General features: G+C 39.7%; 1 protein-coding gene across 1 annotated transcript in view; it reads right to left on the reverse strand.

Moving 5' to 3' along the window:
* Positions 1 to 19,845, reverse strand: part of LOC145987569 (capon-like protein) — a 344,902-nt gene that overhangs the window by 14,012 nt on the left and 311,045 nt on the right. The window contains exons 8-9 of the mRNA XM_083121917.1: positions 15,001 to 15,227; positions 11,299 to 11,460 (exon numbers count right to left, since the gene is read on the reverse strand). Of these exons, the coding sequence (XP_082978043.1) occupies positions 11,299 to 11,460; positions 15,001 to 15,227 (389 nt within the window). The remainder of the gene's footprint in view (positions 1 to 11,298; positions 11,461 to 15,000; positions 15,228 to 19,845) is intronic.

A 19,845-nucleotide genomic window follows, 5' to 3' on the forward strand; every position in this document is an offset into this window, starting at 1 on the left:
ATATAACAGCGCGTGTTTTATCGAGGATACGAACCAGGGACCATGTATTTGTAGCGTATTGTGTAGACACTTTGCCAGAGTGCTTAGCGAAAATACATTTTCAAAATACAGGCCAATTTTAATTTATTGCGAATTAATGTGTGTGTTTAACACACACACCCTTTCCCTCTGTCACCCGTGAAGACTCCCTCAAAAACATGGTAAAATTACATGGCAAAAATTATTTTGCAAATTTGGTTCGGATCCCACTTTAAACTGTAGGTCCAGTCCCGATTAGCCTTCCTGTGCATAAATTAGACTTAAAACAAGAAATCAATGAATCAATCTTTTGCAAATTTGAATTATTGAAATTTCTTACTTTTCTCCTAGCCGAACCCCGTGGCAGAGTGGTTAGCACAGTGCCCTACAACACTAGGGGTCTAGGGTTCGAATCTCAGCCAGGGATATTCCTTGTCAGTGTCAGTTTCATCATGTCATTACTCATCCTCATCTTGGCAATTAGCCAAAAGTGGCAGAAAAGCGAAGTAAAGTAAACCAAACCAATAAACAATTACTTTTCTCTATATTTTAGGTTTGGAAATTCCTTTTCTTGCTCCTGAGAATTAACATCATGATACCGTCGAATATGTGATTATCTTTTTAAATAGCTATTTGTAACTTCACAGCAGTGTCCCAATATTTCATTCGTAAGTCTCTGGCAGTGCTCAAATTTCATGATGAGAATTGCAACTCGCGATACTTAAAAATTATTGTTTTAAAGCTTATCTGTAGGAGTTTATAACAATTATAATTTCTTTTCTAAAAAATGTAACTGGTAATCCATACTCGTTTTACATGTGTGCCAAGATAAATATTATTTTCTGCTAACAGTGTCTTAGTCTTCTTTCGTTTTGACTCATGTCAATTATCAAAGATTTAAGCAACACATTTTAATTATCGATGTAAATCTGCTCATTTTGGTGATGTAGTGTTTTAGAACTTAAAACCTTCGCCATGCAAGGTTTTGGGTACGCGACAACGGAGTTGTTGAGGAGGTTTGCGGCCTTATTTTTTGGTGAAATGTATTGGAAAAGAAATATATTAGGCTAAAATATCGAAGATCTTAGGAATTACTATAACAATGCACACAGTGCACATTATATCTTAACTACTGCTTACTTTTCCCCAATACAGAAGCTAAACGAAACGAAAAAGAAAATACCTCGTCCCTCCGGCGCTATCGGCATTTTCAGAACAGTTGCTGCCATCTGTTGCGTGTTATTTCGAAAGGCGCACGTGCTCCGATCTCCAATTTTCCCCCTTGGTTTCTCTCGGCTCATTCGGCAGAGCCAGCAGACCTACAACACAGGAAGAATACAGCAGAGGGAGTTCATAGCGCCAGGTTTGTGCCGGGCTCTCGCTGCCTAACCTGGTGAGCTTTTATTGTCAACAGTCGGGGGAAATTGGGAAATCTGAAGCATTGTGAAGACTTTATGAACGAAAAAAGCTGATTTGTAAAATAAGTATATTGAAATGTAGTGTTTTATTATGCAGAAAAGAAAACAAATTTAAAATTTTCCGTTTTCGGTTAGGGGTTTGTGTGTCCCGTGAACCCCCTTCAGGCGACGCCTCTGCTTTTCAGTACGTAATTTGTGGACCCAGAATTCCCGTCCCTAAGAAATTTCCCTGTCGTAAACAACACAGCTCCTACGCTACAAGGGGCCATCGGGGAAGAATGGCAGAAGATGGCGCCAGCCGAGGGAAGGGCAAAGGTTCTGGGGGTGGAGAGTGCAACTGGCGACTCTCTCTCTCTCTCTAGGAGGAGGTTACCTGGCCAGGGAATCACCATGCCTGAGAAGCAGTGTTTCCTTCCCCTCTCCCCTCACTCCCCGCCAAGAGATTTAAAGGGAGCCGCTGGCTATGGGTGGAATCTCACCCTGCCGAAAAGAGTCAACCAGCTGGAGAAAGGCTCTCGGACATTCCGCGGTAAACGGTTGAAAACATTCGCGCGCTGGAAGGAAAGAAATATATGAATGAAAGGTTGGTTGGAAAGAATATTGCGAAGAAATGAACAACAACTTTTTTAAAAATTATAGCCGGTCATCTCCGATTACCTAGCTGACCCAGAGTATACGCCGCTGTTTTCAAGTGGCATCTTAAGTAAATTATTCCGTAAATCTATTGATTCTATCTTAAGAAAGAACCGTCCGTGCCACAAACATGCAGGATAAAAATGCTAATTTTTGAGGGCATTGAAACAAGGCCTTGACGAGCAAAAATATATATATAAACTGCTGTTACAACAGATGGTATAAAAACCTATGCAGACCTGCGATTCCTGTACCGCACTCCCGCGAGGAGGGGAGGGGTAGGGTGAACCATGCTTCCTTATGGCCCGAGCTGAACTGATCGAGGGGATGGTGCGCGAAGGACTTTAGTCGAAGGTTTTTTTGTTTGTGGTCGTTCTATAGCTTGCACGTGCCTCAGACATACGTTCTCAAACATTGTTAAAATCCACTCTTTATGTCACTCATGTGGAAACGCTCACTGACGTCCAGTTTCAAGAGACCACTTCAAACTTTCTGTAGGCATTCTGGTTTATGTATATGATTATATTTGACGTGAAAGACATATTAATACAAGTTAGTATGATGTTAACCAGTATTATGCTATTACTTTTAAGAAAAACTTGTGTGTTATATTTTGTGGACAAGTTTGTTCTATTCTCTACTTGGCAGAAAGTCATCCAATAGGGCCAATAGCTAACAATTGACTCGTTGACCATAACGTAAGTCACTTCAGTAACAAACACTGTATTTAGGCTGATGTTTTTTCTATTGAAGTAAAAAGAAAGTCAATAATGTTGCCCACGAGACGAGTCGAGACTTTGGTCTGTCCCGTCCCGTCTCGTGAAAATGCTGTCTCGTCTCGAAAATATTCGTTTGTCCCGTCTCGTCCCGTCTCGTCCCGTCTCGTTTTGTCTCGTCTCGTCTCGTAAAAGTGATCCGGGATATCATGCCAACAAAAGTCAAAAGTAGCAGAAACACAATATTTTTCCGGAAAGTGGGATAAAGCTCCAAATAGTTTACCCATTGCGTGGTGAGAATAAATAAGGTTCGTTAATCACGAGGACATTAATATTAAAAATGCAGTTTGTTGGTTACTGATTGCTAGGTATCTTATGAAATCTACTTTGTGTTTTTTCTCGTTTCCATACAACTGTCTATGCATCGTACATAAGTGAGTGCTCTTTTTCATTACTGCTATACCTTTTGGAAGTCTTCAAGTGTTTTCCACTAGACCTTCTTTCTTTCTGAATGTCGAACTTCCGTGCACTATGAAAATGTACATTTTCTCTTTAAATTCTAAGCTTGGCGCTGGGAGCAACAAAAAAGTTTTTAAATGTGTAGTACGAACACAAAAGACTATTTAAAATTTCAATACTTGTTATATTACAAATAGAAAGCATTTATTGTTCTTAATATTGTTAAACATCTTCTATGATATAAGTTTCAAAAAGTGTTTCTTTGTGATATTGTGCTGTTTCTTACGCTCAGCTTATGACGCACATACTTTGTTTTCCCTTGTCCGGTACCACCACCGCTTGATCTAGGCACGCATCTAGAAACATATGTCGGGGAAGGTGTCCGAGCTAAGTGTTTCAGAAAAAATTATAATAATAACATTAACGACAACAATTAAGCAAATGTTTAAATTACTACATTAATTTAATTCATAGGTCTATTCACTTGAATATGTAAATTAATTAATTCTATTATTGTTATTACATGCAATGTTACAAAGATGGTACAAGGATTAATGTCAAAAAAGGTGATGAATTGAAGATTTGCTGAATAACAAAAAAGGATGTTAAATCCAGTCTTCGAGAAAAAAAGTTCCTAATTAATATTTCTGTACATAAATCTTCATTGATACTGTCATGCAAAGCCGTATGATCCCAATAGAATCCTTGTTTTCTAGTAAGTTCAGCAGGAATAAGTAACCCTCGATTATGCTAAACAAATATATTTTTTTGTTTAGCTAGAGCAAGGCTCCAGGAGGATGCAAGAAGCCGTTCCTGCAAAAGTGTATGTTTTAAGAAGCGAAGAAACGTAACAAAACCACCACGTATGGAAGGCAAACCTGCATTAAGTTTATATCGCACGTTTACAGAGCCGCGCCTCCTGAAGTTATAAAAATCCCAACTTGATTGATTCTTTTAGACATGCTATAGTTGAAAAAAATATGTTTAGATGCACCAAAAGTGCATCATTATCAGATTATGCATATAACGTGTTATTGGAATCAACATATTTGTGTAAATTGGGTGCCTCCCCGATGGCGTAGTAATAACATCGAGGTCTTGTAATGAACGGTCCTCGCGTTCGATACCCAATGGAGTCACAAAGTGGATCGGATCGCACTTTAAACTGTAGGTCGGTTCGCGATTTAGCCTATTTGTGAATCAAGTGGATTTAAAAAATAAAATAAAAAAATATCAACCTTAAGAATATTCGAATCCACTAATTCACCCGCAGGTAAGTCAAATTTCACGTATCCCTCTTCATCCTCGTTCATAGACTTCCTGCAATACCTTGTGAATGTGTGTTATATCCCACCAGGTGCGAGAAATGTGCAGAGTTATTCTTTCCCTGTACTGCGTTACTTCTTTTCATAACAGTAAGGCTAAATTCTCGTTTTATCTGAACTTTTAAAAAATGTGCAAAATACGTCTCTATCTTTAAACAACCACCCTTTCTCATGTATGTGTAAAATAATCCCACTCTGTCTCAGAAAACCTCTTCCTATGATCAAATGGCGGAAACAACTCTCAAGTCTCAACAATTATAAATTTATGCTTAAATTTCCTATCATTTATACAAACAGTAGCACATATCACGTCCTTTGGTGCAACACTGTCAACAGCTAATGTTACTTTCCTCGTCTTAATCAATTTACTTCCAACCAGTGACGGCGCCAGGGAAATGTGACTGGGGGGGGGGGGGGGGGGCGGAAGGCTGGCAACAAAATATTGTAAGGGGGCAGTCACATTAAAACGCCCGAAAACACTACACATATATACATATATAATAATAATTATTATTATTATAATTATTATTATATTCATGTATGGTGTTTTGTGTTTGTCTTTTATTTAGAGTGGACGTTTACTGCCTAAATTTACTTCTTGATTACGAGTTTATCTCTACATGATTCGTTTTAATAAAGACATTAATTCTTTTTTATTGGTAAGTTGCGTTGTCTCTAGTGGCCTATTTCAGTATTGAAAGACATTCATAATTTTATAATTCATCGTCTTCCTTGAGATGAAACTACTGATATAAATATTTAAGTTATAAGATAATAATATAAATGACGAAAAAATGCTTCGAAGAGTTTAATTTTCTTGGAAAATAAACGTTACGTTGGAAGAAATTAATCTTCTTAAGTATTAGAAACAATGTGAGGCACTTAGTGAAGTGCAATTCTCCCGTAGGAGAATTCTGCTCTATGTTCTTTGGAGAACACATTGCCCACCCTTGGTACGTCCAGGACTTGACATTTCTTCTCAATGGCGAGAACAGCCAAATGAGGCAGTTTGCATCCAGCATCCTGTTTCGAGCAGGCCTTTTCAAAGATTTTAAGGATAACCATCTTCGTAACGCTGAAGAGTTTTGGGCAAAATTTGTGTTTCACCTTTCAGGAAATGTTATCACAGGATAAAAAATCAGACAAAGGTTACAGTTATCTCATAATTCAAGAAATATTCTGACCCTGGCATTACTTACTCTTACTCTACCACTCCAACGTATGTCTGTGCTACCCAATTACAGGCACCTATGGAGTTCGTGGGAAGAAGTTCTTCGATTTTGATATGTACGAGAAAGAGCGAACCTGCATCTAATGATTGAAGAGTGGCAAATCCTAATAAGCGTTCTTTTACCTACCCGCGATATGTTTTGAATCGAATTTTAAGTGTAATTTGCATTTTAAGGTTCACGTTCAATACATTTCCAAATAATATCCCCTCATTAACTTCAAGAGTATCGAAGAAATTCCCTTTGTTAAGGTTTTCTCAGACTCATCATCTCGAAATTCAAGTCCCTGAATAGTAAGAAACCGCGATGAATCCACAACAACTGACATGTAGTGTCGGGTTTTTGTTCAATCACCTTTGGTCCTGGGTTCGATACCCAGTGGAGGCACTTTAAACTATAAGTCCAGTCCAGATTAGCCTTACTGTGTATAAAGTGGACTTAAAACATTAAATCAACTAACCAACCAAATCTTGAATCAACTTTGAATGTCTTTTAATAATTAGCGTTGTCACTGACGACCACGATTAGAATAATTTGCCCGTACTACAGATGATGTCTTGTGGTCTTGACAATATTCGTGATGTTTTAAAACCATCCACATTCAACACTTTTCCCAGTTCTTAAGACTGGTTAAAACTTAGGTTAATCTCGGCTATTACAGGACATAAATGAATGAGAAATAGTGAGAAATCACCTATGCCCAGGTCGGCGCTCGAATCTTGAAAGAAAGTCACACACATAGCAATATACGTATATACTAAAACAAATCAATGTTTGTTAATCAAGTTGGTATTATAAGCAGGAAAGTGATATCATGCAGAATACACCATTTTGAAAAGGTGAAAATCGTCATACTCTTATAAATGAACTCTCTTATTATTCGATATTTCATTAACTTCAGTTGAGGTGCCGGGGGGGGCGAAGTGTCTGACATGGGGCGTCCCCTTGCCTCCCTCTGTCGTCGTTACTGCTTCCAACCCTCTAATAACTTCGCTGCTGATAGCCTCACCTTCGAAATGGAAGCTTGTGTGTCGGAGAATAATACAAAGAACTTGTGTTCACTGTCCCTCTATCATTCAAAGTCTGCCGTTTTCCTTTTCAGTTTTTCCTGCAAAACGTCGTCAGCAAGCAAACCAAATTACAGAATTTTTATTGCCCCTCCCTTTAATCAACCTTCATACCTACTTCAGGCCTGGATTTATGGCAGTTACCCCGCTCCTGCAGGTCAACCTCGCCCCTATGTTTGGTGATTGCCCCCTGAAGCAACGGTGTCCATTGTTCAAAGCGAAACCTCTGTCAGTAGGGAACGGCGAAAAATAGTCTCGGAATACACCCTGGCCATAAACAGGTTCCCGCCACCCTGACATTGCTGTCAGCTTCCCTCTGAAACTTGGTAAAACTACTTTGTGAAATTTGATTTGAAGGCTAAATTCACAGAATTAAAATAACAGCTACACATTCCTTCATCTGATTTACATAAAGGATAATCGGGACTATACCCACAGTTTAAAGTGGGATTCAAATCACTATGTGCCTTCACCGGGTATCACACCCGGGACCTCTTGATTACAAGGCGACGACGCTAACACTGCACCATCGGGGAGTCCCCTCGTAGAACAACGTTTTCTTCTACGGCGATTATACAGAACTCTGTGCTCTTCTTCATTTGAAATCTATTCTATATCAGACTCGGTATTTTGTTATTACAATCCAAGGAATAGTATTCTCCTTAAATAAGAAATAAATAAATAAAAAAAAGCATTGGAAATAATCTTCAAACGGACGTAAAGAAATCTAATCCAACCACCAGTAGATTGCCTGAGGGAAACAACAAGAATTTTCTGAACAAAGACATTTCCGAAATTTCCATAACATTCTAATAATTTCGCAACCCGTGCAAATAATCATGTGGTAAAATTTTGTCATGGTTCCCTGTAAACACTAAAATCACCAAATTAGTTATTTCCATATTTCCCGTATTTTCTCCTCCTCTTTAGCTCTCAGCTGTTCGGAGTGGGATAATGCAAGATTATTTGTCCCTAATTATCTCCTTCTCTTAGTATTGCTAATATCTTGGATTCCTTAAAAACTTTCCAACAACTCCTTATCAATTTGTACTGCCATGTTTCCTACAATGTTTTTCCTACATCCTAATAACTTCACTTCTGTACACCCTTTGATGTAAAAATTAAATAATAATAATAATAATAATAATAAACCCTATCCGTCGGTCCGTTTATCTTTCCAACCTATAAATCTGAGACTATTTTTACAAGATAAACCTCGGACGCAGACATTCCACGATCTTTTGGCACCTCCTTCCACCTTCTCTACCTGCCATTTTACTTGATGTTATTCAGAATTGTATTAGTATCTGGAGTACTATCGTAACATAAAGTTATTAACCTGGAATAAATTGAAACAAATGGGGAGTATCGTTGTGATTCGAAAGAATATAGAAAATAAGTTTAGGTATTCAATTCATTCATTACTCTCTCTAGAATAGTCTTCTTTTGACTTAAAACACGCTTATCAACGTTTCTAATTGAAATACTTTATTCCAAGCAAACAAGTATTTGCAACTGATCAAATATTTTGCTTTTATTTTTTCGAGACATTCGAGACGAGACGAGACTTTTCAAAAGCCGTCCCGTCCCGTCTCGTGTCTTGTCTCGAAAACGAGACGAGAAAGGCATTCCGTCTCGTCCCGTCTCGAATTTCAAAAAGCTTATCCCGTCTCGTGTCTCGTCTCGAAAACGAGACGAGACACGAGACGAGACGGGACATGTCCCGTCCCGTGAGCAACACTAAAAGTCAAGCTACACTGAAAAATAACACTGTTCAATCAGTACAATTTAGGTTTACAGATTTGCATGAGTTTTTGCAAAGATACGTAGACTTCTTATGATGTTATACATAAAAAAGATAAAGTCCCCCCCCGTGCTTTGCACCACGCCATGAAGGCGTATAGGGGGTGTGGAGTTAGGGCCCCACACTTTCTTTATCACGACCGAAGGTGGGGGTGATGTGATCAGCACAACGCTCCTGGCTGCCTTTACCACCCAGAGTTTCCTCCAGGTACCCACTTTATACGACGCTGGGTGGGCGCCGGAGCCGCTTGAACAGGTGGAAAAATCCAGGTCCCCCCCCCCCCCACCGAGGAACGAACCCGGGTCTCTCGCCTAGTAGTCATACGGCCTAACGACTGAGCTACCGCGATAGCAGACAAAGTGTATAAAAACGACAGAGCGTTAAGTGGTCAAATCATCATATCTGTAGCAGAGGTTTAGGGTTCGAGTCCTAGCCTAAGAATGTGCATTTCATTGTGCGAGTGGCTTCATCAGTTTCATCTAATCACCATTCATCTTCATCATTGCCATTACCAAAAGCTAGCCAAAAGCAACGTAAAATAAGAAAAACCAAATCATACACCTTCCTCTGTCTTAAGATAGACCTGCGTGTATGTTTGCTTCATATTACCTTAATTTGTTTTGCTTTCTAGCAGAATAATTTACAAATGCACTGTAAGTACATTTGTTTCTTTTTAATTTGCTTTCCTATTGTAATAATTATCTACTTATCTTAGCGTCAAGGAAGTCCTTTCATTTCAGTCAGATATAAAGAATGTCATAAGAACGACAGGGGTAAGCCATACAGACATATATCTGACGTAGAGCATGGCGCAGGATGGTTTTGAGAAGAATGTGAGACTCACAAGTCAAAGGAGGCCATGCTTTTACAATAAAATGGACTAAATGAAATGCGACAATTAAGAAATTAGTGGAAATGTCCATCTCATCTTTTGCAAACATAATACAAATTACATGTATACTAAATTAATTTACGTGTTCAACGAAAACTAGCACTCAAATAAGATACCTATTTCAGCTGCCAGTTGGGCTCTCTAGTACGAAATTTTGTTGTGTATTAAACTGCTAGTGGACTATCCAGAAGACTTCTATGTTTAGTAGCGTGATTTTACCATATTTACATTTGTCTTGCATTCATTGCCTTTTCATTAGGAAAGGGTGGGGGGTAAAACCCCACCCGAGTACGCTATATAACTACGTATGCAGAAGAGGCGATATTTCACATTCGACTTCTTGCCTCAACAAAAAACGGCCGATTTTAGGTTTTCCTCTGCTCGCCCTCAATGGCTAAATCCTTCCTCCACTCAACAGTTAACAGATTGGATTCGCAGTGGCAACACTGCACCGCACAGTATTCTAGATTAGAACAATGATAGCCACATGAATCTGATCGTGGAAATCCAAAAATAAGATAGTCTCCCCTATGAATGACGCCTCAATATACAATATACAGTGGAAGAGGTTTCCGTCGCAAGACGAGCTTCAAAGCATAAAAATGCTCATCACATTCCTGCGACTTCATAGTTTATACCAGCTGACTGTGAAATATTTTGGCGCTCTTTCAGCTTCCTCTTGTCTGCTCGTTACCTGCAGCCAAGGGTTCTCCCGATGCAGTGAAAGAAATGTGCAAATTTCCTTTAAATTATATTCGGCGGAGTACGAATTATAGGGGAAGGGGGAGGAATTAGCAATTCCTAATTGCCACTGGTACAAAGGTAAAGTTTCATCCCCGCCAGGGATAATTTCATCCTCCCCATTCATGCATTTGTAACACAAAAATGTCCAAATGCAAAACTGCAAAAAGCAAGTAACTTTCTCGCGTTTTCAAACGCCACAAGTAGGGGCTACAATAATTAACCTCACTTGTAAAACTGGCAGTAGGCACGTAGCTAATTTTAGGGGCAGGCTTTCAGTGTCTATGTTGGTAACTATCCGCAGGTTAGAAATAAAAGTTTTCAATGCGAAAGTAAGCGACGGTTAGGTAATTGGAATTTCGCAAGAGGAAGTTAAGTGCGCCATTTCTTTGTAGAATTTCAAACATGGCACGATTCGTAACGAGCTGCTAGCCTTAGCGACTTGGAAATACATGCTAACAGCACCAAACCTGACCTGCCTAACCTATCCATGTATGCATATATATTAGCTTAAACAAAACTTAAGCTGCCAAAGCTATTTATATGCTTATTTATGACATTATATGCCTACGTGGATAGGTTAGGTTTGGTGCCGTTAGCATACATCTCCCAAGTTGCTAAGGCTGTCGCTAGCCGCTCGTTGATTCGTAGTCTCATCCGATGAGTCCCCTAATGAGTACTGTAGAAGCGTCGAAATAACGACTTGGGTGAGTAGTGCTATTTTTTTTAAAACAGTTTCTCATCCAACTTGTTATTAGCGTCAATTACTTCCTTCTTACTTGACACATTGATAACATTTTATAAACATACAGAAACAACCAACTGGCAGTGCATACCAATCTTAATTTTAGAAAGCAATCGCCCGTCACGACAAAATATGAACTTTCAACAACCGTTGCCAAAAACTTCTCAAGACTGCCTCTCATTTCTTGTTACAACAATGATGAATTTGACATCGATTAGGCTTTTTCTCAGGTTTTCAAATTCCTTCCTCACCTTATTCAATCCAGACAACGTTCTACTGTTGGAACAATTAGTACACTTCCCAGAAGTTAATACGTCAAAAGCGAACGACCCCATGTTTTCCCCTCGTCGCGACGCCACTTTACGCATTCTTTCGTGAGCGCATGATTTACGAGCGGCACAGAGTGGATCTGGCTACGGCCATAAAGTCTACAATAACTTCCAGCCACAGCGCAATTTAGCTATCTGATGACCCTAAGCGATTCTTTGGCACAAGAGTCCACCACTGTTGCCAGCCATTCAGGAGCGTTGTCCCAACGTTAGCAGCAAATATCACCATAGTCCTTGCATGTAGTGGCGGCGATAATGGCCCCGCATACCTCGCTAGACAAGGAAATTCTTGGTAAAGAGTGGATTTAAACGGTTGGTTTCATACTGCAGTAATTGTGGAACATTTGTTCTAACTATTGGCAAATTTGTACATTTTTGAGCGGCTCCGAGAAATAGCATGTAATCACGTGCAAAGATGGACGTTCGGAAGGCCGCCAATGTCAACTTAAAAGCATATGAAGGAGTTGTAGCTTTCCTGGCGACATGATTCGAACAAGTGTTCTCGAGTTACCAGCTACGTTAAATCGGCGTTAGCATCTAACGTCCCGAGAACATTGCGAGAACACTTGCTCTAAAAGCATATATTTATTTCAGTCACAGTTAAATTTATGTTAATTATTACAAGAACGTTTCAAGAAGATCCTATCTATTATTATTAAATTGTTAAAAGTGGAAATATGTAAGTACGCAATATGCAAATGAAGCTTTTTGCTTTGGGGAGGATGCCCAACTTCAAATTGGAGTGTTTGTTGTGGGGGCAACATATTTATGCGGAGGAAATATGCCTCCTTTGCCTACATGCAGAAAAAACAGTACCTTGCTTGCCCCTCCATGCAACGGTTAAAATATCACTTTAAAATGGCGAGTCCAGATTTGCATAAAACGAAGTTAACTTTTTTTACTAAATTGATTGATTTGGTTTATTTTACTTTATCTTTTCTTCCCTTTTGGCTAGTCACTAAGATAAGGATGCGTGATGAAATTGGTGAAGGGACACGCACAAAAAATGCCCACACCCAGGCCGGGATTCGAACCCGGACCCGGGATCCTTGGTGTCTTTGTAACTAAAGCCTGAATCACACGGAACTACATTTGCAGTAGGAATGCCCTAGTTGGCGCTGGACTGGATGCGAATTTTTTTTTCCAGCTAACTTGTGAATGCGGTTTCATTTCTTGCTCTCTGATTGGCTGTTGGAAAGTTAAGGTGCTGTGATTGTGAGAATGTCTTGTTTCCTATTTTTTTAGCGCAAATTTGCTGCTTTCTAACCTAACGTACAGCGCAAACAAGATATTCTCACAATCACAGCACCGTATCTTTCCAACAGCCAGAGTGCAAGAAATGAAACAGCATTCACAAGTTGACTGGAAAAAGAAAATGCGCGGACTGGATAACCATTTGCTAGTTTTCGACTCTCACGATACTTGTTAAACCGTACTTGTCCATAGTATTTTGTTCCCATAAGACATTGCGCAGAGCAGACAATCTCTGTAAAGATGGACGAGCAATTTGAAGAATATTGTAGAATTACTGCTTTGTGCTTTTATTAAAAATTATAAAGGAAAAGTATGGACTAGATATTGGCTCATGGTAATCAATGCGTACCGAACAAGCTTTTTAATTAACTCATGACTCATTCATAAATTTGAAAAAAGATCAAACATTTAATTTAATACACTTGTAATAATAAGTATTTTCATTTTCGGCTAATCATATTTGTCACGTACACATGTCATCGCTTTGCATAAATACCTAAATATTATTGAACTGAACACGAATGCGCTGCACGTCTGAACACGAATGCACTGCACGTCATCTCTCTCGTTTTTTTTTTTTTAAATCGAGAAACTAATAAAAACAAACAGCTAACACTCGGAAACCACAGACCAAAAACTCCCTTTGCAAACTCACAGATTATCTTCACATGGCCACACTTTGCTCTGATTGACTGTTCCACAGAATACAGTTGAGGAAAACTAGTAGCAATTAGAACATGTCCTATTCCCCCAAACCAGTCAAGCTGTCAGCCTGGCAGCCATTACATCCGAGCAGGTAGCAGCTAACTAACTAGATATCCAGTTCCGTGTGATTTGGCCTTAAAGTATCAAACTCTGGCAGTAATAGATATTAGAAGAACGTTTCTGGTTTTAATAAAAGAGGCATTTTAGAAACAACGATTTCGGAAAATGTATCCTTTGGATTTAAAAAATATTCAGTTAGAGATACGTTTCTGTTTTGGCAAAACTGACTAACACTAAGCTGGACTCGTCCAAACGTTACTGGCATCACCGTGACTGATGCAGTTTTCGCTCACCAGGCGGCTCTGCCCACTATTTTTACTCGGTCGACCAGCTCGAGGCTATCGTGTGGTTAACCTGTCATTGAGTCTCTTTATTTCTGCCGCTGCGCGCCAGACGGGGACTTGAAGACGAATCACGTGATGGCAAAGGGTTTGGGGGAAGGACGATTGATTGGCACGGCAGTGTATACTATGAACAGACGTTCTTCATGCAGGGATTTTTTGTGTGTTTTAAGCCGCTTTTATGTTCAGATAGACTAATCCCGCTGGACTTCTAGTTCGCAGTAGACTACGAATCGGTGTTTGTGGTTGCACGGGGACTCGGAAACGGAATCCTTGATTACAAGGTCAATGGTAATCGCCTCTTAACCTAACCTTACTCAACCTAACCTTAACGTTCAAGAACGTCCCTGCCTGCATCTTCGAAACTAGGACCTCTGCTTTCGTGTCGTGTTACGCTGAGCACTCGAGGCTGCTGTTAATGATACCTATGTATTTGTATTTTTTTTCTATTTTACGTCACTGTTTATACTTGTAGGTTAACCGCGACGAAGAGGATGAAAGATGACTTCATCAATGAGATGAAAGCACCCCTCCCACACACACACACACATTGAAACCTTGATACGTACGTAATAAATCTGGTTTCCTAGCGCATAACATTAACCGCTCCCGCAAGTAGCCTCGCAATTGACGAAAAATCAACGAATGAAATTAAGATTGCGACATTCATTTCGCAAATGGAAAATAAAACGAATATATATTAAATTTATGCATTCATTAATTGTTCAGAGGAATTCTTACAATGGTTAGAATGGTTACACTGCAGTTGTGGACTAGCGACAGCTATAGCAACTTGGATATATACTGTATATGACCAAACCTGACCTGCCTAACCTACTGACGCATGCATCTAATAGCAGAAATAAACAAGTGAATAGGTTAGGCAAGTGAAGTTTTGTTTATTTCTGCTATATTACTTGCATACGTGGGTAGGTTGGGTAGCTCAGGTGTAGTACTGCTATAGCTGTCGCTAGCCGCTCGTCAGTTGTGAAGTCAGACACTCTATATTCCTATTATGCAGCAGCAGGGTACGAACCAAGTCATGGCTTGGCTACATTTGTTAGTATGTTGTCCGACAGAAAAATATAAATATTACTGGCAACCATGAACCTGTGCTACTTGGATGCATTCATACACGGTAGAAAATGCAATTTAAAATGTTAGAAAATGCCGTTTAAGATGTTACGTAAAACAGGATAACAAAGTTGTACGGATAAATTCTGCGTCAAACTTATGAACGCGATTTAGCAGATGAAATACTCACCACAGGAACCTTCTTGTTGGAGTTGGTGACCGGTGGCGGAGGGATTATGTCCAGCTTCAGAGGGCGCTGTTGTTGCTGCGAGGGCTGCTGCTGATTCGTTGTGATCGTCGGCTGGGAAGGTGGCGGGGCGGAGGTCTGCGTCTGCAAGATAGCCTCCGACTGCGCGTCCTGGGTCGATACCGAGTCCTCTGGTAGCGTATCACAGCTAATCGGGTCAGAAATGGTGTCTGAAACAATCAAAACACACAGTTAACTCTCCGATCAGCAGACACTTATCTGAGTGAATGAATGAGTTAAAAATGTTTGGCGGCATAGGCACATGTGGCCATTTTGCAACCTTCAATGTATACGGGGGAAATCCTCTTACTTAAAAATACTTACCTAAGAGTTAATAAAGGTTTGGGAAAAAGACCCTTGAGGAAGTTAAAAGTGCAGGTTGTAGAGCGACCTGCACAGGACATACACAGCACACTAAAAAAGGTGGTAGGGACTAGTGTTGCCCACGAGACGAGACTTTGGCCTGTCTCGTCTCGTGGAAATGCTGTCTCGTCTCGAAAATATTCGTTTGTCTTATGACACATGGTCAATCTCGTCTCGTCTCGAATTTTTAAAAGCCTGTCCCGTCTCGTCCCGTGGACAACACTAGTAGGGACACAGAAAAGAACTTCCTAAGAGAGTGGAAAAAGGCCCGTTCTCCTCACAAAGCTAAAATCATTAGTTAAAACATGGTCATCTCCCAACATGGATGATAAATCGCTGGGAAGGTTCAAACGTTGTGTATGGGCATTAAACATTACAGACACGACACAGCGGAAGGTCAAACCCTAGCAGCGATTGACCATTGGTGAGACTGCTGATCTGAAAGGACGTGTGCCGCTCCGCGCGAACACCTAACATGGCGAGCAGAGAGAACCAGTGATGGTTCGTTTTCATAAAATTTCCCTCCCACAAGGCAAAAGCCATTTTCCTTCACACAATTCTCCCTTTTACCATCCTTATATTATTTTTAAAGATGTATTCAAAGGATAAAAATGCACTTATTCTTAACACAACATTTGTACTTTTATATCGGACCAGTGCACTGGGACATTGGTTGTAGGGCCCGGAACTTTGTTATAACATTTTTACAGTACTATTCGCTATGTAAAAACATAGACCAGAGGTACTATGAAGGACAGTAAATTAAGTAAGATCTGTTTGATATCTGTGCACTATGAAAAAGTACAAAAAAGGAAGGAACTGTTCATCAACAAAGTGATAGATGTTTATGGAAAGAAAATAAGGCGAATACAATTTGCAGACCAGAGTCTGAACTGTATACAGCGCCAAAGTATTGCAAATTAAATTTGAATTTCATGATTTGTATTGTACAGGGTGGCTCAAAAAGTCACTTAACAGCCTCGGTACAAGGTCACTGTAGCGCGCAACATGGAAATGGTGATGACCAATCGTTACCAGGTCAAGGGGGAACCACATTGACGCCACCCACGCGGTCGGCGGCCATCTTGATGTCCGCCATCTTGAATTCAACTTCAGAATTTTAAATGGGAAGGGGGTGATATGATATATCAAATCAGGCTAGAATTTCACGAGAAATGCAATGGTGAAGGTTTTTTTATGTATCTTTAACCAGTAAAAAGTTATGACTGAATTCTTGTACCAATTTGCTCCTTTTCGAGGTGTTAGAAAAATGCCTTAAAATTTGTTTAGTGCATCGGTAATGCATCGAGATCAAAGTGACGTCTAGGGAGAGAAGTTCGCATGCCATTGCACACGATTTTAATCTGATACATCCACGAAGAGCTGTGCATTATGAATGGTTGTCGCGAACAATTTATAGTGTGACGCTTCCATTGAATTAAAAGTCCTTCAAAGTGACAAGGCTAATGTTTATGTTTATAAGGAAGTTCATAAACAGAATATGCGACCATTGTCATCTGATAACTAACTTTGGACAGAAACTGCTTCACAACGTTCCCATAGTGTTCTGGTGTTCCTCCCTATTGAAAAAAAAAAAACTCTGTAAAAAGTACCTTCTTCCATAAGCAAGGATGAAAAAAACCTGTTTATTTAACAAATCCAAGTAGCCCTAAGCATTTAAGGTTCCGTTGATGGAAAATTGACTAACCAATCGTGTTCCACAACAGCACGTCACACCATTAACTTACCAGCACTAACCATTTAGCTTTGATCTGTCGAAAATGGATTATCAGATAAAAAGCATCGAATATTCTGTTCATGAACTTACTTATGAACATAAACATTAGCCTTGTCACTGTGAAGGACTTTTCATTTAATGGAAGTGTCACACTGTAATTGTTCGCGACAACCATTCATAATGCACAGCTCTTCATGGATGTATCCGATTAAAATCTTGTGCAATGGCATGCGAACTTCTCTCCCTAGACATCACTTTGATCTCGATGCATTACCGATGCACTAAACAAATTTTAAGGCATTTTTATAACACCTCGAAAAGGAGCAAATTGGTACAAAAATTCAGTCATAAATTTTTACTGGTTAAAGATACATAAAAAAACCTTCACCATTGCATTTCTCGTGAAATTCTAGCCTGATTTGATATATCATATCACTCCCTTCCCATTTAAAATTCTGAAGTTGAATTCAAGATGGCGGACATCAAGATGGCCGCCGACCGTGCGGGTGGCATCAATGTGGTTCCCCCTTGGCCTGGCAACGATTGGTCGTGATCATTTCCACGTGGCGTGCTGCTGTAGCCTAGTATCAGGGGTGTTAAGTGACTTTTTGAGCCACCCTGTATTTGTCATCGGATCGAATATTGGGGTGAGATCTTTACGTATCTGATGAAAATCAGTTGAAATAGACGAACTTGATAAGGCACGTTTTTACATATTTTACCAATTTCGCGTTTCTACAACATATTTCTACAATTTTCTCGTAATAACACCTACTTCTGTATAATTTCGTAATTGTCTTGCATATGATCGGTTATTTTATATTTTTCTTCTTACCTTTAGCGCTACGGATAGTTTATATTATTGATGGCAGGATAAGGAAATTACGGACAAAGAAATTAAAAGCAGATGCCGTCTAGAACAATAATCTTTATTTTATCCCACCGACAATTGATAGCCATGTGAACATTATTGAGAAAAAACGTTCTCTGTCATTGTTGTGCGGGCACAAGAACTAGATAACAGGAAGTAAACACGTTTCAATTGTTCTCATTAAATTATCTCTTTTTTTTTTTTTCTCACAACAATCAGTCAAAAGTAAGAATAACATTCCGTACATTACAGCCCCTACTCTATCGGCAATCGAGTAGTTTCAGGATCACTTGTCACTTGAGTCCGGCACGAATCAGTGTGTAAAGCCGGCTATAGACGAAATCATTTCCTTTAACATTCTTCCTAGCACAAAAGCTACTACGTCAGGGCCGCCGTTAGGAAGCGCGAGGCCCTAATATTTTGAAAAATGAATATGTATACAACTTAAATTCCTCGTAAAATTTTACACTAAAACAAACATGGTTATTAATATTGCACGATACGAAATTTGACAGCGTGTTGAGGACATGAAGACAAATAACTTTCTGTAATTAATAACTTTTTGCTACTTCAGGACCTGTTTCGGCTTTCTACCAGCCCTCGAAAGAACACATTTTATCCTGTGTGTATGTGGCCATGCACTACAGATTCATCGTTCCAAACATACCTAAGTCGGTAGAGCGTCTGACTGCCATGCGAGAGACCCGGTTTCGATGAATGATCCAAGGTTGGAATTTTCCTGGTCCTGTCCCCGCATAAAGCATCTCTAGGTAGGCAATTCCAGCCTGAAATAAATGGGCACCGGGGGTAAAGGCAACCGGAGCATTGTGCTGATCACATCACCTCCAAAATGGCTGAGATCGAGAATGTGCAAGAGCCTACCCCCACATCTCCTAAATGTGCCTTCATGACACGGTGCTATATGAACGGGGAACTTTACCTTTACCAACATAGACACATTAGTACTCTATAGAAGCGGGATTGTGCTGGCAGAAAGACATTCCTGATTTTAACTTTCCCTCAATTCACGTACTGTTGCTTATCGTTCTTTAGTGACTCGCTAAGTTATAATAATATCCTGAAAGCGATCCTTTCCTATCTATCCGTAGCATACTACAGATTTCGTAGTTTTCCGGTACAAAAATGTGATTCGTGATTGCAAACATATAGAATAAAAATGCCGATTTTTGAGGAGTCGTAAAGTCGAAATGAAACCTCATCGACTTTACATTAAAAAAACGTTATCAAGAAAAGTCGTTCACATTGATGTCCTCTTCATGCTGTGAAAGGTTGTCGGTGGTTCGCAGCAACAGCCTGTGTACGTACGTATATATCCATACACGAATATAAATATTTGTATGTTACTTAAGATCTTTACCAATGCTCTAGGTGCAGTGGGGAGGGGGGTGCGAGAGCAATCCCAGGCGTCGCCATCCCCTCCTACCCAAGGCCAATGGCTTCACCCACATCATGTCATAATCCTCGTAAAGCATTTAATTAAGACAGCGTAACTATTTCATAACTGAAATCAATTAGCTTTACACTCTAATTGATCTGCCTTCCCCCAAAATTCATCATTCCGTTCACCTAACGAACTAAATATGTTTGCACCTGGTAGTAAAAGTGACTTGAAACCAGCTAAAGTAAATGGATTACTAAGGATATACATTCTGATTCCCCTCTCCCCCACCTCATTGCACATGTTGCAGCATGTAAACTTTTTTTTTACATATTACAATATTACATATATTTAAGAAAAATGTATACTGTTGAATTTTATATTATTTTAAGGAAAAAAATCACCCCCAAATACGCG

The sequence above is a fragment of the Lepisma saccharinum genome, chromosome 5, assembly GCF_977018435.1.
Source record: "Lepisma saccharinum chromosome 5, izLepSacc3.1, whole genome shotgun sequence".
NCBI lineage: Eukaryota > Metazoa > Arthropoda > Insecta > Zygentoma > Lepismatidae > Lepisma > Lepisma saccharinum.